This window comes from Hyperoodon ampullatus (genome assembly GCF_949752795.1).
Source record: "Hyperoodon ampullatus genome assembly, chromosome: 4".
Taxonomy (NCBI): Eukaryota; Metazoa; Chordata; class Mammalia; order Artiodactyla; family Ziphiidae; genus Hyperoodon; species Hyperoodon ampullatus.
In genome coordinates, this window is record NC_136917.1 from 27,845,956 (window position 1) to 27,872,088 (window position 26,133).

The 26,133-nt window shown below is 60.3% G+C and overlaps 1 protein-coding gene across 1 annotated transcript; it reads left to right on the forward strand.

Moving 5' to 3' along the window:
• Positions 1 to 629: 629 nt before the first annotated feature.
• Positions 630 to 26,114, forward strand: PIAS4 (protein inhibitor of activated STAT 4; the record flags this gene model as incomplete). Its single annotated transcript, XM_079701913.1, has 11 exons — positions 630 to 656; positions 5,632 to 6,058; positions 16,932 to 17,016; positions 17,723 to 17,764; positions 18,053 to 18,143; positions 18,266 to 18,394; positions 18,494 to 18,599; positions 21,217 to 21,290; positions 21,381 to 21,541; positions 23,526 to 23,656; positions 23,993 to 26,114. 11 exons carry the CDS (start codon positions 630 to 632, stop codon positions 24,259 to 24,261), a joined length of 1,542 nt encoding a protein of 513 aa, XP_079558039.1. The 3' UTR covers positions 24,262 to 26,114.
• Between the last annotated feature and the right edge of the window lie 19 nt (positions 26,115 to 26,133).

Below are 26,133 nucleotides of genomic sequence, written 5' to 3' on the forward strand. Positions count from 1 at the left end.
GGCGGGGAGGAGAGGTCCGCCGGCATCCCGGGAATTGGGCAGGGGGTCCGGCATTTCTCCTCCAGGGACCAACCAAGGAGGTGTAGCGCCAGCGCTCCTTCGGCCGCGCTGGGACCCGGATGTACAGCGCGCGGGTCGCCCGGCCAGCCGAGGCTGTCCCGCGCTGCGCTCCAAGGCGCCTCACTGCACGCACTGGCGGCCGCTGCGCGGGCCAACCGTCTCCTCCCCCCACGCCGCCGGGCGCCCAGTCACGCACCTGGAGGCCGCCTCGCGCCGGGGGCCGCGGCACCTGGCTGCATTGTTGTCGCCTCTGCTGTCTACTCCCTCCCCAGTCAGGACTCAGCACCCACCCCCACCTATGCCGGGCTCGTGCCCCTTTAAGAAGCCAGACGCGGCCAGGGGTGGGCGTGGTCGCCGCGAGCGAAGGGGGGGCGGTGTCGGGCCGCCCTGATTGGCCCGAGGCCCGGGCGGTGGCCGCGCGCGCCTGCGCAGTGCGCGGTCGCGCGCGCCCCGGGGAGGAGGGCGCGCGGGTGCTAATTGGCCGCGGTGGCGGCCCCGCCCGCGAGTGGAGGGTGATCACGTGACGCGACGGCTGGGGGCTCCCGGCGCGGGGGACGCTGGTGGCCAAGATGGCGGCGGAGCTGGTGGAGGCCAAAGTGAGTGAGCGGCAGCAGCGCCGGCCAGGGTGGGCGGGGGGGCGGGGGCCGGGCGGCCGGCCGAGGTCTGCGCCTTCCGCTCGGGGCCCCACAGTGCGGCCCGCCCGCGGCTCGGCGTCCGGCTCCCTCGCCAGCCCCTGGCCCCGGGGCTCCGGTTGCGGGCGGGGCGCGGGGAGGCCGGGGGCGGGGCCCCCCAAACCTCACCCCAGTTTTCGCGCCAGGGGTTCGGCCCCCAGGTGGGAGGTTGGGTTCTCCTACCTCCAGCTCAAGCGGTTGGGGTCTGGATCTCCCTAAGCACGGGCACAGGGCCGCGCCTCCCAGCTTGAGGCACAGTCCCCCCGGACAGCATGACTGGCTGGACTGCTCGTCCCCTCCTCGAGTTCGGCGCTCTTTGGCCTGGGGGAGTGTCTGCGCCTCCCCGCCCCCCATGGTACAGTGGGCTGGCATCTGGGTCTCAGCCTCCTCGCCTAGTTGACCAGGCTGGGGTTGGCGACTCCTGCTCAGAAGGGTCCCCTGACTTTTCTGCCACCGTTTCCACCATCCGGGGTGATGAGCTGGGGTCCTGAACCGCCCCCAAACACAGTGTGTCTCTTGGGGTCTCTACCCCAGGCTGGGGTTTGTAGCCAATATTCAGCTCCCGCTCTGGTCCCAGAGCCCCGCCCCCCTCCCGACACCCTCTTCACCCCGGAGTGCGCGCGGCGATAACTGAACTTGCCCTCCCCGATGGGACGGAGCCCTGGCCCCTGTGTCGGCGCCTTCCTAATAACTCTCTCCTGTCAGTCTTGGGTCTTCGGCTCTGCCTTCCTCCTTCCTCTTTACCCTCAGGACAGCATCTGTGCTGCTTTGGACTCTGTTCTTGGGGTGTCTGGACCCCACACTCGCAGGATCAGACTCCATTTCCAAACGTTGTCTGCTTTCCTGATACTCTACCCCATCGTGAGTCTACTGCTCAGATCACACTCCCTTCCCACACAGCCCCCAGAACCCCTGCTTTAGATCTGTTTATGCACCCCAGCTCTGGCATCTGAGGCACCCTTCTCTTTTTGCCAGTCTCTTACGTCGGTCCTTGGAGAGTCCCTGGCTGGTTGCAGGGTAGGGTAGTTAGGAGGGCGATCACGTGACGGGACAGCTGGGGGCTCCTGGCGCTGGGGGACGCTGGTAGTTAGTTTCTAGTCTTTCTCCCCCGTATTCCTGTTTGGGGTCCACATTCCACATCCCATAGATGCCACCTCTTCTCCAAGCTTGGGGCCCCTTTTAATCCTCTTGGGACTAAGCTGGGAGCATCCCTCTCCCGGGGATGTGTCTTCCCCCAGATGCCTTCCCGAGGTGAGGCTCCAGAACGCTTGCCCCTGACTAGGCTAGGGTTCTTCCCGGAGAAGTTTACTCAAGGCTGCTGATCCCAGGGAGGTGGGGGACCGGACCTTGCAGGACCGAGGCACCGCCCCCTCCCCCTGCTGCTCTCCCCTCCCCAGGGTCCTGACCTGTAAATGTTTTCTTTCTCTTGCTCCTCCCTCTCCTTACATCTCCCTTCCCTTCCCACTGGGATCTGAAATGCCGCCCTCAGGGTTCTGTGATTATAGGGTATTAGCCTCCATTCACCCCTGAGTGCCCTCTCCATATACCTGCATCACACACATGGCTGCCCCTCTCCGGAGTTTTGAGAAATTGAGACTTGCCCTAGAGATGCAGAGGTCTGAACTCTGCCAGCCCAAGGCAGCAACCTGCGGCCTGAAGTCCCCTGGAGCCCTGAAATTTAACCTCCTCGGGCCGCTGTGGGGCTGTGGCTCTGGGCGCCCGCCCCCACTCCAGCCAGAGAGTAGGATCTGAACTCTTATATTATCCAGGGCCTTGAAATATGATCTGATGAACTCTACTTCACCTTCCAGTGGCTGGGGCCCCCCTCCCCAATTAGATCAAGTTGACCCTTTTTCAGGTGCTCTAAAACACGAGCCTCGTGAGCCCAGCCTGCTCCCATCCTAGGGAGCCTTGTTTCTCCTTCAGTCCCTTGCTGTCACTGTGAAGTGCCTACCTGTCATTGAAATGTCCCCCTCTTTTAGGTGCTTTCCAAGCCTTTTGTAGCAAGAGCCGGAGACTTTGTTTTTTGGGGTGCAGAATGGGCTGGTCCGAGGGGAGAGCGAGGGGCTTGTTGATAAGCTTGGAAATCTGAGACTCCTAACCTGAGGCCCCTGGGAGGGGCTTGGGGGTGGGGGGGGAGTGGTCTGGGAACTCCCTGAGAGGGTGTGTAGCATTCTGCACAGAGCTCTTAGTTCCTGGAGAGAGGCGCCCCTGTTAAGTTCAGCGCAGCTGCTGTTTCTCCACACGGCTCCGAAGGAGCCCAGAGTTGAGGCTCTGGAAGCCGTTGGGGCCTGGAGCTGTTTATAAACACAGATCTGAGGGGCAGGCAGGTCAGGATGAAGCCACGGCAGGAAGTGGTCTGCGCAGCACTTGGGGCTTCTTCCTGAACGTTTGCACCCTGCTTGCGCGGGCCCCCCTCCCTCCCAGTGTCAAGGGCAGGCTCCTCGGTGGTGGCAGCTGCTGAGAAATCCGAGTCATGAACATATGGCAGCTCGAGGGGTGTGCCCCAGGATGCGCGTGCATGAGGCGGCTCCGGATGGCCCCAACCTGGTGGAAGGGGTAGGTAGGGGCAGGGGCTCCCAGGGGCAGGAAGATGTGCTGTGGTCAGACTCCGAAAGGCCAGGCCCACCTGCCTTTGGCTCCATGGTGGGCGGTCAGCTTCCATATGACATTGCCTCTCCCCTGGAGCGCCTTGGGGCTCTTCCAGAAGAAACATCTTGTCTGCAAGCCTTTCTTCTCTGTTCAAGGTAGGAAGTCAGGCCGAGGGAGGGGAAGCCTCTTTGTTTTCGAAGTGTTCAGACTCTCGTAGGGCCAGCAGACCGCTAGGCCCCCAAGCAGCGGGTGTGCTGGGGAGTGAGGGGCTCCCAGGCAGCGGAGTGTGAGTGCAAGTAAGCAGCCTCAGGAGCCCGATGGCCCCGAGTCCAAATACCGCCAGCCCTGCCGTGCATGCACGGGGAGGCCTTGGGCCAGCTGCTTGCCTCTCAGAGCCTCAGTTTTCTCACCTGTGTAATGGGCACCAGTCCTTGTGAGATTAGTGACCATGAAGGCCCTTGTGCTTGGCATTGGTGGGTGCTCCCCGTCTGCAGTGCAGGAGTAGGAGAAAGACCCTGCAGCAGGAAAAGACTCCCCCTCGAAGCTTTGCAGGCAGGATGGGGCCTCCCCGCACCTTTGTCTGTGTCATTTTGGGACCGGCAGACCCCTCTGCCATCAGCCGTAGCCTGGCGCCATACAGCTGGAAAGAACGTTAGAGTTCCCATCTTGTCCGAAGTGCAGAGAAGCCTGACAGCGGACCCAGGGTCACCTGGGAACCTAGGGCAGGGTCTGGGCTTGAACCTAGGGCTCCTGAGTCCTGGAGCCACCATCAGATTCCACAGCTCACTCTTTGACAGCCTGGAAACAGCAGCGCCTTGTGGCACGTAACCAGCCTGGCAGGGGTCCCGCCCACCTCTGACCATCAGACTTTTTCTCCTTGAGTTTAAGTGATTTATTGGTTTCTTTGGGTGCTGTCCTGCCCCAGGCTCGCCAGCTTTCCATATCCACTGTCATCGCTTGTACTTTCTCTTTCTCCATCCCCCCCCGGAAGTGTCTTTTTCCCACCACGTTTCACTCATCACAGGTCAGCTTCAGGGCTTGGCATGGGTGGCCCCCATACCCGCTGGCCCATCCCTCCGGGATACTTTGCTTATGTAGCTTATCGGGGAGCCCAGAGGGTCACGGAGGGCAGGCCACTGCCGGCCAGTCCCACAGAAAACACTGGGCTTCACTGCTCTCTTGTATTTGGTCTGATTTCGTTGGAGGGGCCCTGCCAGGTAATAATGGCCAGTCATCACTTTGCCACGGGTCAGTTTATAGCCTCTGTGGCTGCTGGATCCCCACGCTCCTCTCTTGGGGCTGATCCTGCCCCCCAGGGGACATTTGGTGATGTCTGTGGGACGTTTGTGGTTGTCATGACTGGGGTTTGGGGGAGCTCTGGCATCGAGTGCGCGGGGCTAGGGATGCTGCTCCACACCCCACCATGCCCGGGACGGCCCCAGTGTCCACAGCACCAAGGGGAGGAAGCCTGCGGGGGGAACCAGCAGATGCTTTGACGGCCTCGGCAGCGCTCAGCTGAAATAAGTCGGTGCTGGGGCAACCTGGTAGAGAGGAGCCACCCCGGCTTCAGAGTATGGTTTGGATCTTGTCTGTAACTGGAGCTCACCCCAACCTGGTAGGGGTGTTTGAAGGATCAGAGTTAAGTGCATAATCACACACCCAGCTCAGTCCCCGGCAGGTGAGTCAGTACTAAGCAAGCGGTGGCTACCGTGCTCCAGACCAAAGGGAAAATGTGTTTGTGGCCGACGTTGGTTGAGCGCTCACTCTGCTTTACGTGCATCGCCTCATCTGGTCCTTCCCACATCCCGATGAGGCGGACCCGCCGTCCTCTCTGACGAAGAGGCCTGGGGTCAGAGAGGCCATCAATGTTCTCGGCTGGAGAGCGGCTGAGGCTGTTTATGGAGAAGCAGGATTCCCAGTTCCTGCCCTGGGGATGCTTTCAGGCTTGAAGATGAGAAAAGAGGACCTAAAATAGAAGCAGCTGGGGGTGGGGGGGTCAGTCAGATGAGCTTTTGCTGTGTTGGTGATGCTGAGGAAGGTTGGAGGGGGAGGAGGGGAGCAGGGCTGAGCGGGGCGGGGGGCGCCTCTCAGGGGAGGGGGGGTGGCAGCCTGAGCACAGGCGTGGAGGTGGGACCAAGCCCGGGCCGGTGGGACTGGGGCAGAAGCTGCCGCCTCCTCCTCCTGGGGGCCCCAGGCCGGCCAGCTGCTAGCAGGGTCTCACTTCACTGTCCCCCCAGCTGGCCAGGCAGTCCCTCACCCTGGCAGCGTGTCCCTCTGAACCTGTGTGTTTGTGGTTGCTCTTCCCCAGAACATGGTGATGAGTTTCCGAGTCTCTGATCTTCAGATGCTCCTGGGTTTTGTCGGCCGGAGTAAGAGCGGACTTAAACACGAACTTGTCACCCGGGCTCTCCAGCTGGTCCAGTTTGACTGTAGCCCCGAGCTGTTCAAGAAGATCAAGGAGCTCTACGAGACACGCTACGCCAAGAAGAGCTCGGAGCCTGTGCCACAGCCCCACCGGCCCTTGGACCCCCTGACCATGCACTCCACCTACGAGCGGGCCAGCTCGGTGCCCAGGACTCCCCTCACGGGCCCCAACATTGACTACCCCGTGCTCTACGGGAAGTACTTAAACGGACTCGGACGGTTGCCTGCCAAGACCCTCAAGCCAGAAGTGCGCCTGGTGAAGTTGCCCTTCTTTAACATGATGGATGAATTGCTGAAGCCCACCGAGCTGGGTGAGTCCCCGCCGCCCCTGGGGGCGGCCCCACCTTCTGAGTTCTCCCAGTGCCCAAGGCCAGCCAAGCAGCCAACCCAGAGCATTTTCTGGGGAGCAGCAAGGGCCGAGGGGCTGAGAGGGGCTTGTCCCTCCCAGGAAGCACAGGGGCCACCTTGGGGTCCTTGAATTAGTGACCTGTTGCCATGTAACAAGTTACCCCAAATCCCAGTGGCTCGAAACAGCCGACACCTCAGTTTCTGAAAGTCAGAACTCGGGAGCAGCCTGGCTGGGTGGTTCTGGCTTGGGGTCGCTCGGTGGGGGGGTCACAGTCCACCTGTCGGCTGGGGGCTGCCTAATCAGTAGGCTTGACTGAGGCTGGAGGCGGAGCGCTTACTCACATGGTTGCCAGCTGCTGACTGGAAACCCCAGTTCTTGCCGCCTGGGCCTCTGGGGGCTGATTGAGTGTCCTCCCAGCATGGTGTGGTGGCTCGCTTCCCCCGGAACCATGATCAGGGCAGGGGGGGCTGCGGTGGAAAGAGGGAGGGAGAAAGCGTGTGCATCTGTATGAGTGCATGACCCCACTGGAAGCTGAGGGCTCTCTCACGGCCTCAGCTTGGAAGTGGCATATCTTCGCTTCTGCCGCATTCCAGTGGTCAGAGGAACCACCTCTGGTGCACCGTGGGCGAGGGCTCCACCATGCTGGACCACCAGGAGGCGGGGGCGCTAGGGGCCACCTGCAAGGCTGGCTTCTGTGGTCTTACTCCTGGTGGCGAAGGGGCTGGAGGTTCGACCTTCCCTCCTGCCCCCTGCGGAAGGCTGTTTCCTAGTAGGTAGCCTGCGGGAGTGACCTCAGTCAGCGGGTTCAGGCCTGTCAACACGGGCCGGCCCGTCAGGACACAGCCAGGTGTGCCTCTGAGAGGCGGGGTGCAGCGCGGATAGAAGAGATGATGCCGGGGAACCTCGTCCTCGTTTCTCTGTCCCTTACGTTGACTGAGGGACAGGCCTGCGTGTATCAGGCCTGTAGCGGTCCCCCCCCGACCCCCCCACTCCGGACAGCCTGATGACAGGGCTGGGAGTGGGTGTCAGCCTGGACTCAGCCTCAGATGCTGCCCTGAGCTCCGGGGCCGGGACACCAACTAGCCACAGCTTCCTGGGCCTCCAGGGCTCCAGAGAGCAAGTGGAATGCGATGGGGCTCCTGTCACCCCTCGGGTTTTACCAGGTGCCTGAGTGCTCCTGGAGACCCCTCCTGCCACTCGTCACCCACCCGGTCACACAGCATATACCTGAGCACCTGCTGGGTGGGCCCCCATCAGGGGGTGCAGCAGGGAGCAGACAGAGCCCCCCACCCTTGTGGAGCCTCGGGGTGCCCCCAGCCTACCCACGCTGTGGGTCCTGCCACCCATCACAGTGGGCCCTGGTCGTGAGTCTGTCCCTGTGTGCTGTGGCCGAGGTCACGGTCCTTCCACGTCCCCACCCGCCGTGCCCTTGGCCACGCGGCTCAGTCCCTCCCAACCCTGCTGACCCAGCGGCCTGCCTTGCTCGTCCCGGGGGCCCTTGTCTGCACACAGGCTTTAGCTCCAGCCCCACGGCACGCGCCTGCCGGCCCCCTCCGTCCTGCCCTGGGTGGGGGGAGGGGGAGGGGGAGGGATGGCGGCTCTCTCGGAGGGCCTGTGGCTCCAGGTGAGGCTGTAGGAGGTGGAGGAAAGCGCTTCAGGTGCTCCTGGCCCTGGGGTCTGAGGCCCCGCACTCTGGCCCGGGGCTCCGCCCTCCCTTGCCTTCTCTCTGGCGTCAGGAGGTGTTTCTCGCCAGCCCCTAGGTGGGGGGCAGGTTGGCTCACCAGCACCTATCGTGGGGGTGACGTGGCAGCACTGGGGACCCAGGGCCCCTTCCTGAGTTTCTCCAGGATGACCTTCCCTGTCTCTGCTCCCCGCAACCTCTCTCTAGATGCCAGGACCCATCCCCCTGCCCCCCCCAACCTCCCCAGACCCCCCACCCCCCCTGCAGGCTTTGGAGTCTCAGGCCTGGCTGGCTGGCTGGTTCTGGAGGTCGAGCTGAAGATTCAGACTCCTTCCTAAGGAGTCGAGCACGATCTTTATATCAGGCAGGCTGGGTTTTTACAGGGAGACCGCAAGGCGGGCTTGGCGCTGGCCGGGGGCCTGGGACTGGAGGTGACTTTGAACTCAGGGCCGGCAGCCTCCCTCCCCTGCCCGGACCATGGGCTTCCTTCCTGCCCACAAACATGCAACCATTCCTGCCCCACAATGTATCACTTTGCCCTGAGCCCCCAGGGACCCCAGTCACCTGATCTCCGGGAGAGTCTGCTCCCCTGTCTACACCAGGAATCACTCTGCTCTGGGCTCAGAACAAAGAGGCCAACCCCACCCTGCCTTTGCTCCCACCCACTCCCCTGCCCCTCTCCCAGGATGTACCCTTTTCCCGAGACTCCCGTCTCCTCAGGGACTCCCTGGGGGCTGCCCAGGTTCCTGGAGGAGGCCTCATCGAGCGCTGATGGTGACCCTGAAGCCATCTGGTCCCTGCTGTTCCAGCACCGGCAGTTCTGTCCGCCCACCCCTCACCCTGGGCGCCTCCCCACGGGGAGTTCTGCAGCACGGGCATTGCCCAGGAGCCACCTCAGGAGGCTCTAGCCAGCTTCCCCTTCCCCCTCACCCCTGGTCATGACCTGCCGACCAAAACGAGGCCCAAACAGTCTGGTCCTATTTCCCCGGAAGAGCCGCAGGCAGGCTCCGGGATGGAGACTGCGCCAGGCAGACAGGAGACATAAATCACGTGGAGGGGAATGTTCTGGTTGGGGGAGGGGAGGGGAATAATAGAGCCACAGACTGGGAGCTGGAAGGACCTTAGGAGAAAGATGATCCACTCCAGCGGGGGCTGGGGGTTGGCACCCAGAAAGGTCAGGAGACTAGCCCAAGGTCACACGGCATCCTGAGGGAAGGAACTCCGGGGCCGCGTGCTCAGCCATCTTCCCTCCTCCGACCCCCTCCCTACGCCATTGGCACCTTGCTTCCCTGTGGGGAAGCCCTGGTTCTGAACCACACGAAGGTTCTGGACCTCAGGCCTCTTCTCAGGACAGGGAGCCCAGCCATGTGGGCCAGGCACCCCAGGGGCAGAGGCGCTTGCTGCTCACCCACAGCAGAACTCAGAGGGACTGGGAATGCAGTCTCGGGTCCACCACTGCTGCTTGGGGCTCAACCCTCTTATGGCCAGAGGGTCCCCTAAGCCTGGCCACTTGGGGTGTCAGCAGGCAGAGGCTGAGTGTCCGCTCTGGGAGGCCCAGACCTCAGGGCCAGGGAGCGTGGTGGAGACGAGGTACCATTATGAGACTCGCCACGGGCAGAAGGAAGGAAACGCGACCTGTCCCGCCGCTGCCCCTCGAGGCTCCCGGTGTCCTGTGGCCAGCGCCTCGTGGACTGGGACCACTCCCGTGGCCCGGCAGGGTGAGCAAGCTGCCCCCCAGTTCTCCTTGTGCTCCAGGACGTGGTCGGCGCTGACTCTGGTGGAGAGCCACTGGTCTAGCCCTGTCCCCACTGGGCAGGGCCAGTGTATCAATATGTCCCTCATTCAGGCTCCGAGCCCTTTGGCTGGTATTGCCCAAGCAAGGTAGTGGGGTCCCTGACCTGGCGAGTTTTGCCAGGAAAGTGCCCTAGAGGTGATTAGACGGTGACGGGCGAGGAATGCTCCGGTCAGGGAGTGCAGGGTTCCGCGGGGGTGGGGGGGTGGGCACTGTCAGTACCAGGAGCCCCTTATTGTGCATTTGTGGGGAGGTGGCAGTCAGGAAGCCTTCCTGGAGGAGATCACAGTCCCATCCAGACCCAAGGGATAAGTAGCAATCAAGCCGGACAAAGCGGGTGGGTGGGTGAGCGTGTTCCAGGCAGAGGCCCGGTGGTGAGAGAGCTCATGAATGGAGGCCATTGTGACCAGAGTGTGGTGTGTCGCAGGCTGCGGAAGGGAGAGTGGCCTGGACGTGGGTGGCAGAGGCCAGAAAAACCAAGATCAGTGGGGCACGGGGAACGGTGGGGACCGACTGGGCTGTCCTGAGGGCTTCCCAGGTCTTGTTCTTTCGCGTCCTTTCTGAGGTGGATAATACCCCTCGCGCCACAGCCCAGCGTGGTACCCACCAGGCCCATGGGCTGTCTGTGGCATCCAGGGGCAGGTGGCCTGACCCACTGGGCTGGCTGGGCCTCCCCTGCCCGTGGTGGTGGGAGGGGCTCCGTCAGCTCTGCAGCAGGTGGGTGCCTTGGGGAGCACCCAGCATTACCTGTGAGGGGGCCCTCAGGTGGGCGTGTAGGTTGTCCCAGGCGAGGCCTCCAGCCCACCCCAAGTCCTGCCAGAGGTGGCTCACCTCCGCCTGCCGTGATCCCCCTGACTTTCTGCCCGCCCCTGGCTTTAATCTGCCCACCCTCCTTCCTGATGTCTTCCCCACACACTTTACCCCCAGCAGCCAGAGGAAGCTTTTATTTTTCTTAATTTTTAAAATTTTTTATTATTTTTTTAAGATGATTACTTTTTTTTTCAGTATTTAATTTTTTATTTGGCTGCGTTGGGTCTTAGTTGCGGCACGCGGGCTCTTAGTTGTGGCATGTGGGATCTAGTTCCCTGAACAGGGTCATACTCGGGCCTCCTGCATTGCAAGCATGGAGTCTTAGCCACTGGACCACCAGGGAAGTCCCCAGAGGAAGCTTTTAGAATAGCAGGCTGGTCACGTTCCTCCTCCCTCCCCTCACCTCCTCTCTCTCTAGCCTGGCCTAACCCTAACCCTAACCCTAACCCTCGCTCACTCTGCTCCAGCCTCCTCCAGCACTCCAGGATTGGTCCTGCCCCAGGGCCTTTGCATGTACTGTTCCTTCTGTCTGTCACACTCTTCCCCAGACACCCACATGGCCCTCCCTGCCCCATCATTGCCTGATCTACAGCTCATCTCCCTCACCTCTTTACCACTCTCTCCTCCTCCGGGGCCTTGCTCCCAACCCTGGCATTGTTGATCGCCTGGGACTGGCTTGTTCCCCACTGCATCCAGAGGACAGAGTGAGGTGGGGGTAGGTGAGCAAAGGCTTGGAGATGAGGAGCAGCCTGAAGGCTGCATTGAGAAAGACTTTGAGTCATTCCTTCAGTGCTTGTTCCTCCCGTAACCCCAAGAGCAGGAAATCCGGGTTCCTCGCCCCATGAGTGGAGGAGCTGGGATTCGAACCCAGAGCCCTTAGTTGGGGCTTGTACCCATCCGCCCCCTGCTGTTGTGAGGCCCCTGCACCCAGCCTGGGGCACCTGTTTTCCTGCCTCCTCCAGGACACCCCCGCCATCACCACTGGGGCCAGGCCTCAGCCTGGAGGAGGGGGCTTCGGGGGCCCAGGGACAGGGGCTGCCCGCCGAAGGGCTTCAGGCCAGTGGGAGGAAGTCCCAGCTGATCAAATTCTCTTATTTTTTTAAATTAAAAAAAATTATTATTTATTTATTGATTTGGTTGTGCCGGGTCTCAGTTGCGGCAGGCAGGGGCTCCTGAGTTGCGGCATGAGCACTCTTAGTTGCAGCATGTATGTGGGATACAGGCCCCCTGCATTGGGAACACGGAATCTTAACCACCGCACCACCAGAAGTCCCCCGATCGAATTCTTTAAATCTCCTTTTCTTTCTATTTAAACTTTTGTAAAAATACGTGTTCATCATAGAAAACACTGGTTAACAGCGATGAAGTCACGTGCTTGTTCTTGCCGCTGCTGCCTTCTGTCTGCGTGCGCAACCTCGGATGTGTGGTGTGTCCTGACTGCTGGTTTGTCAAAACACCGCCCCCCCCCGCCCCAGTATGTGGTGAGCACCTGCTGAGGTCATTAAATACTCCTCCCTGGTGACAGTTTGCAAGGCTGCCTGGCAGCCGCCTGCGTGTGCCAGGCCCTCTGTAGGGGTCTCGGATTGAGCCCGGGGGCTGAGTCCCTGGTCCACTGGCTCCTCCTGGGATTCCAGCTCCCTGAGGACCTTGGGGCAGGGGTTCTCCCTTTAGTCCCGGACAGGTATTGAGGCTGAGGCCTTTGGGTGTGCTTGGGGCTGGGAGGGCGTGTACTTCATCCCAGCCCCTAAGCCACCTGGCGGGGGACCCCCATGGCCACGCTGCTGTGCAGCATGGGTGACAGTAGAGGTAGTTTTGGTTCTGTGTCCACAACAAACCAAAGACACGGGAAAATTGTGTTAATTCTTAGGAGGTGAGGGTTTGGGAGAAAAATGGAGCCTGGAAGGAGGTGGGGAGTGCCAGTGTCGCTGGTGGGTTGGGGTGGAGGGTGCAGTTTTTAGATACAAGCACTCGGGGAAGGCTTCATTCCAGTGGCATTTGCACAGGCTTAAAACACACCAGGGCTGTGTAGATGGTTGGGGGAGGAATGTTCTGGAAGAGGGGATGGCGAGTGCAAAGGCCCCGAGGTATGTTCTTGGCAGGTGGGGAGCACAAGGAGGCGCCCAGGGTGGCTGAGGTGGAATCAAGTCTACCAGGGCTGGGGACAGAGCTCTCCCCGAAGCCCAGAGCTGGGGGGAGCCAGGAGACCGGCAAGGGGTCTTCATACTGATCAGATGAGCACTGGGGGGGAGGGGACCGCCCTGGGCACGTTGGAAATCCTCAACAAAGGGATTGGCCAAGGGAGCTGATAGTGGGGGTGAGGGTGAGGGTCACGGACTCCGCCCGAATCTCAGCCCTGAAAGCTGGAAGGGTGGGGCTGCCACTGGTGGTGGATGGCCCAGGTCCGGGTTTGGGGGACCCCTGCCCACTGTGTCCCATCTGAGCTGGCCGCTGGCCTCCCACCAGCCACTTGGCTTCCTACCAGCCACTTGGCTTCCTAGGGGAACAGTCGGCCACCCCAGGCTGATGGCACAGCAGAAAATCGGGATTCGGAATGTATCCCCTGCCTCTGCAGCAGGCTCACCTAGAAATAGGAGTCCTTCCGGGAAAGGGACTCCGGAGCCAGTTCTTTGGCAGCCCTTCTCGCGGTTTCTGCAGGAAGAGCTCCTTGGCTGGCGGGTGCGCCGTCCCCTCCCCTGCCTCCCAGGGGACTCTGTGGGGTGGGGGAGTATTTTTGACACGCCCCCCCCAGCCTTGGTGGCCCAGCTCAGGTGTTGTGAGATCCTCTCCCCCCATAAATAATTGCCCGGGGCTCTTCGGGCAGGTCTGGGAGCATCTGCAGGTAGCCTACGTACACCCCAGCCCTCCAGTTAGGCGGCCCTTCTCAAGGGCCCCAACCGGGACTCCGGAGGGACCAGCCCTCCCTCCACAACAAGCAGGAACTGGCGGCAGCAGCGTGGCCATTTCAGCAGCCACCTCTTCCTGAGCGCCAGCTCGGGCCCCAGCACTGTGAAACCCAAGAAGCTGGTCCCTTGCGTGGAGGGCACACAGGCTTGGGTGGGGATGGGGGCGTGGCTGAGCAGAGCTGGGGTACAAACCCGGCCCGGGAGCTCTGGCTTCTGAGCCTGAGCTGCTTTTAAATTCAAATTGTGTTTGCTTTTTAAATAGCCTACCCGAGGCTGTGCTTTGGAATTCAGAAGGTTCTGAAGCAGGGGTGGGCCGACCAGGGGTGGGCCGACCAGGGCTGGGCCCAGCCCCAGGGCCGCGTGCTCCCTATTGGCAGTCCCCCACCCGCGCTGGGCCAGCGTGTGCTCGCCCTCGCTGACAGCTTTCATGGTACAAGGCAGAGTGGGGACGTAGAGGCAGAAACAGTGTGGCTTGCCGAGCTGAAAGTATTTACACTCCAGCCCTTTGTAGGGACAGTTTGCCCACCACTGTCCTAAAGGGTTTGCAGTATAAAAAGAGCAGACGCCTTACCTCCCCCGGCTCCAGGGCTGCGGTAGTGGCCAGTTCTGGCACCCACCCTCCCCAGAGGCGGCTCTTGCACAGACCCCCTCCTAGGTTTTGGTTACACGAATAGCAGCCTAAGGTACACCCTGCTCTGCACCTGCTCTTTCCACTTAAAACCATCTTGGGGACTAGTCTCTGTCGGAGCACAAAGAGCTGCTTGATTCGTGACTCCCTGTGTTCGCGGGAGCATAGTATTCCTCCACATGGGGCCTGGAGCCGATCTTCCTTTTTTGGCTGCGCCGGGTCTTAGTTGCAGTACATGGGATCTTTGTTGTGTCATGTGGACTCTTAGTTGCGGCATCCGGCGTCTAGTTCCCTGACCAGGGATCGAACCCGGGCCCCTTGCATTGGGAGCACGGAGGCTTAACCACTGGACTGCCAGGGAAGTCCCTTGTTTAGTTTTGGTGGGGGGTTTTTGTTTGTTTGTTTTCGTTTTTTGTTTTTGGCTTCATCAAATTCATTTTTAAATTGAAGTATAATTGCTTACAATCCAATATTAATTCCAGGTGTACAACACAGTGACTTGATATTTTTATTTGTTACAGAATGATCACCACTTCTCAGTGTAGTTTTAAAATTTTAAACATTGAGGTATAGTTTACATACAACGAAATCCACAGATATTTAGTGCGTTACTTGAGTTTCAGCGAATGCATGTGACCGAGTAACCCCAATGCCACCGAATACAGAACATTTCCATCACTGTTAAGTTCCTGAGGGGCCCTCCTCCCAGGCAGTCCTTGCCTTCCCCCAACCCCCAGAGGCCGCCTCTGTTCTGAGTTCTATCACCATAGATTAGTTTTGCCTGTTCAGGAAGGAGATATAATGCACACGCAGCATGTACTTCTCTGCGTCTGCCTTCTTTGGCTCAGCTTTGGGGCTTCAGATTCGTCTGTGTCAATGCATGGACTACAAGTTTTACTGTATGAATGTACCACAGCTTGTCCATTTGTTCTTCCGTTGTGGGGCACTTGGGTTGTTTCCAGTTTAGAGCTGCCAAGAATAAATTAGCCAGGCGTTCTTGCACAGGTCTTTTTGTAGACATACTCCCATTTATTTGGGAAATAGCTAACAGCAGATTGCTGGTTACAGGATAAGTGTATGTTTAACTTTACTAGTCATTGCCCAACGGTTTTCCACAGTGTCTGTACCATGTTACAACCACCCCTACCCCCAGCAGAGAGTCCTGGTTGCTCCAGGTCCTTGTCAACACTTGGAATTGTTGGTCTTGTCATTTTAGCCGCTTTAAGTGAACGTGTGGAGGTTTTCAACCAATCTTGCATTCCAGGGCCAGATCCCAGGGGCCCTGGCTGCTTGTTAATATTTTGTTAAGGATTTTTTACATCCACGTTCATGAGGGATATTCAGCTGTGTTTTTCCTTTCTTGATGCATTTTTGTCAGGTTTTGGAAGCAGGGTTATGCTGGCCTCGTTAAAATGAGTTGAGAAGTGTCCTTCCTCCTCTAGTTTCTGGAAGAGTTTATTTATTTATTTGTTTTTGGCCATGCCACATGTCTTGCAGGATCTCAGTTCCCTGACCAGGGACTGAACCTGGGCCCCAGCAGTGAAAGCCCAGAATCCTAACCACTAGGCCACCAGGGGACTCCCTGGAAGAGTTTATATAAAGTTTATATGGTTTCTTCCTTAAACATTTGATTGAATCCACCAACCTGGACCTGCAGTTTTCTTTGTGGAAAGGTTTTTAATTATGAGTTCAGTTTTTTTAACTGATAAGAAGCTTTTCAAACTTTCTATATGTTTTGGTGCCAGTTTTGATAGTTGGCATCTTTGGAAGAGTTTGTTCATTTAATCTAAATTGTCAAATTCATTGGCATGAAGTTATAGCCCCCTATTGAAGGCTATAGGATCTGTACTGATGTCCACCTTTCATTCATGATAGTTTGTGTTCTCATGATCTTATTGTTCAGTCTAGCTAGGTATGTATCAAAGAACTTTGGCTTTGTTGGTTTTCTCTGTTGTTGGCTTTTTGGTTCATTGACTTCCATCTTTATCTTTAATTTTCTCCCTTCTAATGGCTTTGGCTTTTAGTTTGGGCTTCTTTTTCTAGCTTCTTGTGGAGGAAGTATACATCATTCATTTCAAACCCTTTTCATTCTTTTTTAATAGAAGCATTTAAAGCTATAGCTTTCCCTCTCACAACTGCTTTAGCTGCCTCCCACAAGTTTTGGAGTAGTATATTTTCTCATTCAGTCCAGAGTGCTTTCTGATCTTGCCTGGGGTTCTCAGTACAGTTATGACTGAGAGTGAAGAGCCGGCTCTTCACTGCCAAGGTCTCCGTCCCTGGCAGACTCTCTCCCGACTTCTGCACCCAGTGCTCCATGATGGCGAGCAGGGCTCTGTGTGTGCTGTCCCTGCTGCCCTCCTCACACCTCCCGCTGTGAGCCAGGCCAGGCTGCTCTGTGACTCTTATTTTGTGCACTTGGAGGTTCACTGCCGGTTCACTTCCGTATCTCCTTGGCCAACCCGTGAGTGCCGGTGGCGGGACCTTGTTCAACTTGTCCCCATTCCCTCTGGCAGTGCCGTGCTGAGCCCGCTGAGAACTCATTACGTGCGGGGCCTGGGCCGAGTGATGCATGGTTGGGCACATGGCTCACCAGATGAACAGCCCTGGGAGTTGGGGACAGAGTTGTTGCTGGCGTCTCACAGACCTGGAGAAAGTGGCTGGCCCGAGGGCACGCGGCCTGGTGTGCTGCATCCTGCTGGCCCAGCAAAGCTCTTCTGCCCCCACTGAGCAGTTCTCGGTCCTCTTGAGTAGATGCCTGAGCCCCAGAGGGCTAAAGAGGCTGCTGCTCCCTGAGTGGCCCTCAGTGGGGGACATGGGGGGGCGTGAGTGCTCCCTGAACCATGGGCTGTGGTTCTCCTTACCCAGGAAGGGGCAGGATCCCCCAAATCCATCCCACCTGGATGGGGCTCAGCCTCCCGTTTCCTACTTTCCAGTCTGAAGAGGGCCAGGCCTGTAGGAATGACCGTGGTCGGCGCCCTCGCCAGGGAACAGACGTGACCCTGACCCCAAATTTGTCTCCAGTTCCACAGAATAACGAGAAGCTTCAGGAGAGCCCATGCATCTTTGCCTTGACGCCCAGACAGGTGGAGCTGATCCGGAACTCCAGGTGCGCTGTGCCCGCCCCCTGCCCGCCGCTGTGGCAGCCCAGGGCAGCCTTCACCAGGCCCGCAGCAGACCCTGGGCTCGGCATGGCGGGGAAGGGTGGCCCCCACCCCGTGCTCAGGGCCCACGCGCTCTCACCACCTTTGACCCACAGCCCCAAGGTGGGCCAATCGTCCCCCTTTAACAAGGTCCCCCCCTCACTGCTCCGGACATCAGGGTTGGGGCGCATTCTCTGTGGGGTGTGGAGCAGCATCCCTGCCCCCACCCCCTTGATGCCAGGAGCACCCCAGTCGTGACCACCACAGATGTCCCCAGACATCCCCAGTGTCCCCTGGGGGCAGAGCCGCCCCCGATGAGCAGATGCGGGATGCAGGCTGGTCCCAGGGCTGTGACTCTGCTCTCTGAGGCCTTCAGTCTCCAGCTGAGACAGAAGTCACCATTAGGGCCGCCACTTCTCGGGCACAAGGCCCACACCCACCAACCAACCCTCTTACTACCTGTACCAGTCCCCCATTTTCCAGAGAGGTGGTCATTTGCCCAAATCACCCGTGAGTAAATGGCAGGAGAGAACGCTCTATGCAGTACCCTTGGCCTTCGGTCGCCATGGGAAGTAGTGGGTTAGTCCGTCTGGCTGGTCCCCCCAGTGAAGGGTCAGAAGTGGCTGCTGGACGCTGTTCCTCTATTGACCCTCCCCTCCTCCCCCCTCACAGAGAACTGCAGCCCGGGGTCAAGGCCGTGCAGGTCGTCCTAAGGTAAGCCCAGGTGTGCCCAGGCCCCCGGATGGGTGGGGACACGACCCTTGCCCACCTTCCCCTCCCCACCCTGGGAGGCCCCAGGACCCTCTCAGACACACCCCCACACACCCCCATACACCCGCTATCTGGCCTTGTCTGTGGGTACGCCAGCACGCAGCCCCACTCAGGCCAGATACGGGTCCTGTCACCTCCACCCTCGCCCCCCATCTGTCCTCCCCGCCCCTCCCAGCGGGCCCTCCCCTGCCCGAGGTGCCCGTGGCCCTATGGTCCCCGGTGTCCTTGCAGAATCTGCTATTCAGACACCAGCAGCCCTCAGGAAGACCAGTACCCACCCAACATCGCCGTGAAGGTCAACCACAGCTACTGCTCGGTCCCGGTGAGTGGGCCCCCCTGGCAGCCCAGGATCTGCTGCGGGGGGCGAGGCAGAGAGTGCAAAGTGGGGCGGGTGGGGCACATGGAACACCCTGTGATGGGCGCAGCCGTGGTGTCTGCTTCCAGGGCTACTACCCCTCGAACAAGCCTGGAGTGGAGCCCAAGAGGCCGTGCCGCCCCATTAACCTCACCCACCTCATGTACCTGTCCTCGGCCACCAACCGCATCACCGTCACCTGGGGGAACTACGGCAAGGTGAGCAGGCCCCGGAACTCCCTCCCTCTGCCGTCCCTCCCCTGCCCACCCCGCCTCCATTGGCGCAGCCCTGACTCCCCTCCCCTCCCCCACCGCCAGAGTTACTCCGTGGCCTTGTACTTGGTGCGGCAACTGACCTCCTCAGAGCTGCTGCAGAGGTTGAAGACCATCGGGGTGAAGCACCCGGAGCTGTGCAAGGCACTGGGTGAGCCCCGGGGCTTTCTGCACTGCTGGGTGGGGCTCCCCACGGTCCCTGGGGGTGGCCATGGCTCCATCACTGCTGACCCAATTTGCTGGGCACAAGGCACAGGCCTGGTCCTCAGGAGCTTGTTGCCTGTGGGGGACCTGGACCTCCCGGGTCTGGCCATTACCCTGGCGGTTGGGGAGCTCTGGGAGGTCTCTGGAGGATACAGAAGGAGGAGGGGGAGCCAGGCAGCGAACCATCAGTGCAAAGGCCCTGAGGCAGGGACGGGCCAGGTGTGCCGAAAGCCCCCGGCGAGCTCCGTGAATGGGGCAAGGAGAGCCGGGGTTGGTGGGTGAGGAGCCTTGGAGGGCTTGCGGGGAGGGGAAGACCCCAGGTGATCAGTGTTCCAGGCGGGTGCTTCTGGTGGCTGTGTGGGACCGGGAGGGGGCGGGGACCAGCGCTCAGCGGGAGCAGAGGATGGATTCCCAGTTGGAGGCACATGTGATGATGAGGGTCTGCCCCGGAATGCTGAGACCATTGATTTTTTTTTTTTTTCTTTTTTGTACTTTTAAGAACCAGAAAAATGGGGGTGGGGATACACAGAGCATTAAAAAACCCCAGAAGAGCCACTCAGACGGGCAGATAGAACCTTCCTGTGTCCTGCCCCAGGGGCTGCCCACCACACGGCGGGGGTTCAGGAGTTCCCTCTCTGGTCGCCTGGAGGCCCTTGCAGGGTGCCTTCTGACTCCATCCTCACTGCGGATCTGGGCAGTGGGGCCTGGCCACATCCCAGTCTGACCAGTGGGGACGCTGAGGCCAGTGTGGCAGAGTTAGGGCTCTGTGACCCCAGGACCTCGGCCTAGGCACCCTGCCCTGCCGCCTGTTTCCTCAAATGGCTCTTTCTTCAATTCCGCCCCCCCCCCCACCTGTCTGCTTGGCAGGTTCAGGCATTGGCGCAGGGCTGGGCAGGGCTCATCCAGGCACCCGTGGGCCCCAGGGTGGGGACGGGCATGGGGAGGCCTGGCTTAACTCCTCCGTGACCGGCCTGGAGCCAAGGCCTGGGGCAGTGCAGGGGCTGTGGCAGCATATGTTGCGGCTCGTGGGAAGCCCAGGCCCCTGCTGGGGTGGGCAGGGCCTCCCCTCTGAAGCAAGCCCCCAGCTTCCTTCCCACAGCCAGCTCAGGCTGGGCATCGTGCCTGCTGGGTTGCTGTCTGATTGCAGCCGGGAAGTCCTGTTCTCTGTCTCACTTGAACCCTTCCTGCTGCACGTGCCCTCCCTCTATTAGGTAGAGGAGGACCGAGGCCTTGCTTTGAAGCATGATACGCACTGCACCCGTCCTCAGCTGCCCAGGGTCTTTTTGAGGGGCCAGGGTCTCTGGGTCTACCATTTATCTGCACCTGTTAGCCAGAGATAGGAGCCACAGGGTGGCTGAGGACAGTAGGAGTGTTGAGGGGGTGGTAGGACAAGCTGGCAGGTCACCCTCAACCCCGTGTGGGAGGGGGAGGAAGGCTATCTGGAGGAGGGGACGCAGGCGTTGTATCAAGGAGGGAAGGGCAGTCCCATCGTCCAAGACGAGTGCCCTCCACTCTGCAGGGCCCAGGCATGTCCCGAGCCATCTGGGGATGGAGCTGAACCGCTGCCCCTCTCAGGTTGGTCGGCCAGCCTCCCTGCGCCCCCTGCAGGCCCATCCCCAGGGCTGCAGTGGGCCAGTTTCCTTCCAGGCTTTTTTCCTCCACGTCGTGGGCTCACCGTGCCATGCCGTGGCTTTATGGTGGGCACCTGCTGTCTTCTGATCTGTTAAAGAAGCAGACTCGGACGGTGCAAGGGAGCTGTGCTCGCGGGCTCACTCTGCCCTCTGAGGGTCCCTGGTGGGGCTCTCCTGGCCTTGGGGCTTCCCAGCCCTTGGAGTGGTGCGGGAGGTCCTGGCGGTTTTCATCAGAGCTAACAGTCACAGCAGGTGGCCTACGGCAGCTCTTTATTGCCTGGATCTTTCCAGAAGAGGGTGGTCTTGTTGGGGGGGCTGGCCCCCCTTGTTGTGCACCCAGGTTATTGTCAAAAATAAATGTCTGCTGCCGAGGGCTTTTTTTCTTTTTTTGGCTGCTTTGGGTCTTCGTTGCTGCTCGTAGGCTTTCTCTAGTTGCGGCAAGCGGGGGCTACTCTTCATTGCGGTGCCCAGGATTCTCATTGCGGTGGCTTCTCTTGTTGCGGAGCAGGGGCTCTATGTGCGCGGGCTTCAGTAGTTGTGGCACACGGCTCAGTAGTTATGGCTCGTGGGCTCTAGAGCGCAGGCTCAGTAGTTGTGGCGCGTGGGCTTAATTGCTCTGCAGCATGTGGGATCTTCCCGGACCAGGGCTCGAACCCGTGTCCCCTGCACTGGCAGGCAGATTCTTAACCAGTGCACCACCAGGGGAAGTCCCTGCCCAGGGCTTTTTTTTTTAACATAGATTCTCCTCGTAGTCCTGGGTCCTGGAGCTAAAGCATGTGTCTCATGGTCCTGGGAGGTGAATATGGGGTGCTCACCGTGTCTAGCTGAGGCGAGGGGTGCTGAGGGTGTTCACTGCTGCCCTCCCGAGCATCTCTGGCTGCTGGGAAAACCTGCTCCTCGGCCCCACTGACACCGGCCACCCCTTCCCCACAGTCAAAGAGAAGCTGCGTCTGGACCCCGACAGTGAGATTGCCACCACCGGCGTGCGGGTCTCCCTCATCTGCCCGGTGAGTCAGGGCGCGCGGGTTTGTGGGAGCGGCTGGGTGGACAGTGCTCGCCAGGCGGCCGCTCACACCCATCACCTCCCACCCCCGCAGCTGGTGAAGATGCGGCTGTCGGTGCCCTGCCGCGCGGAGACCTGTGCACACCTGCAGTGCTTCGACGCCGTCTTCTACCTCCAGATGAACGAGAAGAAGCCCACCTGGATGTGCCCAGTGTGTGACAAGCCAGCCCCCTACGACCAGCTCATCATCGATGGGTGAGTCGCTGGGGCGCATGGGGGCCCCGCCGCCTGCCAGGCTGTGCTGGGCTTGGCCCCTTGCCTGTCTGGGCCTCTGGAAGGAGGAGCGGGGCCATGCAGCTTCTGAGGCCTCCTGGGGCCTCCGGGCTGCCCAGCAGCGCCCTGTGGCAGCTCTGCAAGCCCTGGGCTACAGAGAGAGGCGGGTGTCGGCCCTGCGGGACTTGTCAGGGCCTTTGCTGTGTGGGTGGCAATGGCGTAGCTTAGGGTTCAGAAGTGGGGCTCCAGATCCTCGAGGTCCACTGTTGCTCCCCATGTCACCTTGCGTTTTGTGAGTCTGTTCCTGCCCCATGTAAAACGGGGAACTGAGAACCCCTGGCTTCCACCCTATTGCACGATTTGGGGAGCTGCTTCTCAAATGGCGTTCAGCAAAGGCTTGGTCACATCCTCCACATAGGAAGGTGAAGGGGACGCACGTCTTCTCAGAACTCTGACCACCTTCTGTTGGGCCCTTTCCTAGGTGACACCAGCGTGCGGCCAGGCTGTCCCCTGAGCCTAACCAGCAGGCCCTCCCCATGCCGCAGGGGGGACAAGGGGAAAAAGGCCATTCTCCCTAAAAGGGAAACTTTGCTCTGGTCTTAAGTTTCCAGAAACTGAGCCCAGCACCTGACTGACTGGCTCCTGCCAGGCGCCAGCCACACCCACTTCTGTCCCCAGAGCCGGGGCTGGGGAAGGGAACCTGGTAGCCCAGGCAGGAGCGGACCATGGGGCAGCCCTAGACTGCCGACTGCATGGCCCCTGCCCGCACACGATGGCCGAGGCGCGGCTGGGGTGTGTGCCACGGGGAAGGGGGTAGCCCTGACCTGCAGTGGCCACGTGTGAACTGTCCCCACGGTCGGGCACTCGTCTCCCTCTGGTCACTGCACTTGAGGTCTCAGAAGACCTCCCTCCCAGCCGTCCAGGGAGGTGGACCTTGATCATCCTCACCTTACAGATGAGGAGACAGATTCAGAAGGGGCGGCCACCAGCCCAGGCCCCCAGCTCACAGGTAGCCAGGCAAGGACTTCAAACTCAGTCTGACCAGCTCTGAGCCTGGGTCCCCTCCCCGGAGGAGCCGAGCAGCCACCCCAACGCTGTCCAGCCTCGGGGTGGAGTGAGGAGGCCCCTGGGGCCGGGCACAAGGGCTGGGCCTGAATGGCAGCTCTGTTCCCAGCCTGGCAGCTGTGCAGCCCAGGGCCCGCCTTCCCCCCCACAGGCCTAGAGCAGGTCACTCAGGCCCGGGTGGTGGTAACTGACAGCTCTAGGGACAGACGGGGCTGGGGCTGGGTAGTGTGACTGTGCCCCACACGGACTGCCATCCCATCAGCCCATGCGGCCTGGGTATAGCCAGGGAGGCTTCCTGGGGGAAGGGTCCTTGAGTCGTGCATTTATTCCACAAGGCTCTGCCACTTGGTTTCTGGCCCTTAGCTGGGTGACTTCGGGGTCCCCAAAAGGACTCTGTCCCAGACCCTGCCTTCAGGGAACTCCCAGCTGGATGTGTGGGATGGGAGGACCGAGCCAGAGACAGACATTCCTATTGCTTGTGCTCTGCGTGGAGAAGAGGAGCCATAGAGTAGGGCTTTGGAGGGTGAGTAGGAGTTTTCCAGGTGCAAAGTATGTTTCAGGCAGAGCTGTATTCATACTATGGTGATGGGGCTGGGAGGGGCCCCATCTGCCACAGAGGGTGTCCTGGACAAGGCCTCCCTCCTGTGCGATCGTGACTGAGGCGGTCAGAGTCACCTGGAGGCAGGTGCAGTGTTGATGTTGAACGAACGCTGGGGGCTCTGGTGTGTCCCTGCTCCCGGCCTGGCATGGGCCCCCGCCCTGAACCTCAGGTCAGCAGGTGCGGCCAGTGCTGTCCTGAAGCCACTCTTGGAGAGCAGGAAGTGGCTCAGCGAGCATCCCACCCCCGGCCAGGGGAGCAGGGTGGGGCCCAGGAGTCAGCACGCCCTCCTCCTGCCCCCAGGCTCCTCTCCAAGATCCTGAGCGAGTGCGAGGATGCCGACGAGATCGAGTACCTGGTGGACGGCTCGTGGTGCCCGATCCGCGCCGAGAAGGAGCGCAGCTGCAGCCCCCAGTGCCCCATCCTTGTGCTCGGTGAGGCCTCAGCCGGGCTTTGCCCGAGTTTCTGTTCCTGGAGTTTGCCGATTGCTGAGTTTGACTCTATTCCACCGCATGGGCCTTTTTATCTGAAACGCGACCGTCCGGTGGAGTCGATCCCCCTGGAGCGGGGCATCTGAGGCGGTTAGTGAGCGCCTGCTGTGTGCTGGGCCCCATCCAGAGCAGGGGGGAGCCGGTGGCCTCAGGCCACCTCGCTCTGTCCTCCGAGGTGTGCTGCTGCACAAGGCTGTCCCCGCCCCTCACCGGCCTCGATTTCCTTGCTCTGCGGGTCACCTGCCATCCTGAGCATCTGTCCCTGTCTCTCTTCCACAGGCACCTCGGATGCTAATGGGCTCCCATCCACCCCCAACGTCAACGGCGGGGGTGGCGGCGCGCTTGGGGGCGCGGGCGGCGGGGGCGGCGCAGCGGGAAGCGTGGAGAACGGGAAGCCGGGAGCTGACGTGGTGGACCTCACGCTGGACAGCTCGTCGTCCTCGGAGGAGGACGAGGACGAGGAGGACGAGGACGAGGACGAGGACGAGGAGGGCCCCCGGCCCAAGCGCCGCTGCCCCTTCCAGAAGGGCCTGGTGTCGGCCTGCTGACCGCTGGCCACTGCCGCGACCAGCCGGACACTCGACTTTCCTGGTGCTCACCACGCAGAGGGGCGCAGGCGGGCCTCGGGCACAGCGGGAGGAGTGATTTTTTTTTTTTTCTTTTTATTGCTGTTCATTTTGTTTTTCCACCCCTTTCCCTGGCTCCTGGCACCTGTACCTCTGGACTCTCCTATCGGAGGATTAAAAAAAAAAAAAAAGTAAAACGACAAAAAAAAAAGTCCAAAAAAAAAAAAAGAAAAACAAAAATCAAACTTACAAACAAGACAAGCCACCCACCCACACAGCCGCTTCCCCGGCCGGAGTCGGAGCCCGAAGTCAGAGCCAACCCTGGGAAGGGCGAGTGGGCCCAGGACGCCGCGCCCCCCGGACGACCATTCCAGCTGGTGCAAGGGACCGGGCAGTGGGGACGCGGGGAGGATAACCTCTCCCCCGGCAGCAGCCCCCGACTCTGACGTTCGTCTGTTCCTTTGCTTTCTCTCTCTCTGCAAGCGTGTCCTCTCCTGAGAGCCGGGAGCCGGGAGCGGTTTTTTTTTTTTTTTTTTTAGCCAAGAAGCCATGGAGTGGGGGGGGGGGGGGCGGGGGGCGGGCCCGGGCAGTGGGGGGCGGGGCGGGGGGGCCAGGGAGGGTTTAGCCACAGATGCGTTGTATTTTTTGAAAGTGCAATAACTTGGTATTTTGAAGACCCGGAGTGTGGCCAGGACCCCCGGCGGAAGGCGGGGGCCCCAGAGCGCGGCACCGTGTGGCGTGGGGGGGGTCTCAGTTTTCTAGCCAGCTACCTCGGTAACTCCAATTCAGGTTAACTTCCCTACGGAACAGCGCAGGTGTCCATGGACGCCGCCGTCGCCAGCCCCCTCCTCAGTGGGGCAGGGGGGCGTGGCCACTTCCGAGGGGTCGGCAAGGACCTGCCCTGGCCTCTCCATTCGGGGCGGTTCCTTCCCCCTCTGCTTGCTCTTGGGTTTTCCGACGGGTACGAGGCCTGCCCGGCACCCGCTCCCCCGGGAGCCTCACTCTTGTCTTCCAACAGGACTGGGCCTCAGCTCCCTGCCCAGACCCAGGTGGCTCCCGGCCAGGGGTGGGGGGGCGGCATCCAGCGACCACGGGGGCCCAGAGCGGCCCCGGACGCCTCCAGGGACCCGCAGCTGGGTGCCCGGCCCCCCGCCCAGCACCCTTGTCCCCCCGGAGGCCACACCTGGTTCTCCAGCCCTCCTGTGCCCGCCATTCTTTTTGCTTTTTCTTTTCTTCCCCGCACCCCTCACCCCCAAGCCCCAGAATATTTTTTCTTTGTATAAACAGAACTCTCCTAGTCAGGAAGCAATATCATTTCAGGTCTAAAGAAGAAAGGGACATGAATCTGGTCGAGGGCAAATTCAGTTTTACTGTATAAACTCGGTTGTGCAGTTCAGCCCCGCCTCCGTCTGCACTGGCAGCCGAGGGCCGCTGTTTTCTAATATTTGTATTCTAATTTAATTGTTTTTTAAAAACGCAAATAAAAAAGTCAAGGTGAAGCTACCGCAGCGTCCATTTCTCTGTGCGTTGGGGCCATGGCTGGAAGCAAAGGACAAAACCTGTGCCCTATTCATGCTTCTCCTGGCCTTGTGCTGCCTGGCCTTCCGGATTCAGAAGTCACAGCGTTTGGTCAAATGAGAAAAATTCCACCTTGAACTGCCAGGTCCAGTGTGTGTCTGCTGGACCGGGCAAGGAATTCAGACAGAGCCACTGAATCCCAGGATGGCCCCTGCCCCCCTGGGTGGCCAAGAAGATACACAAATGGCCAATAAGCTCCTTAGAAAGACGCTCGACATCATCAATCAACAGGGAAATGCACGTCACAACTGCCACCTCACCCCTCACCCCCACTAG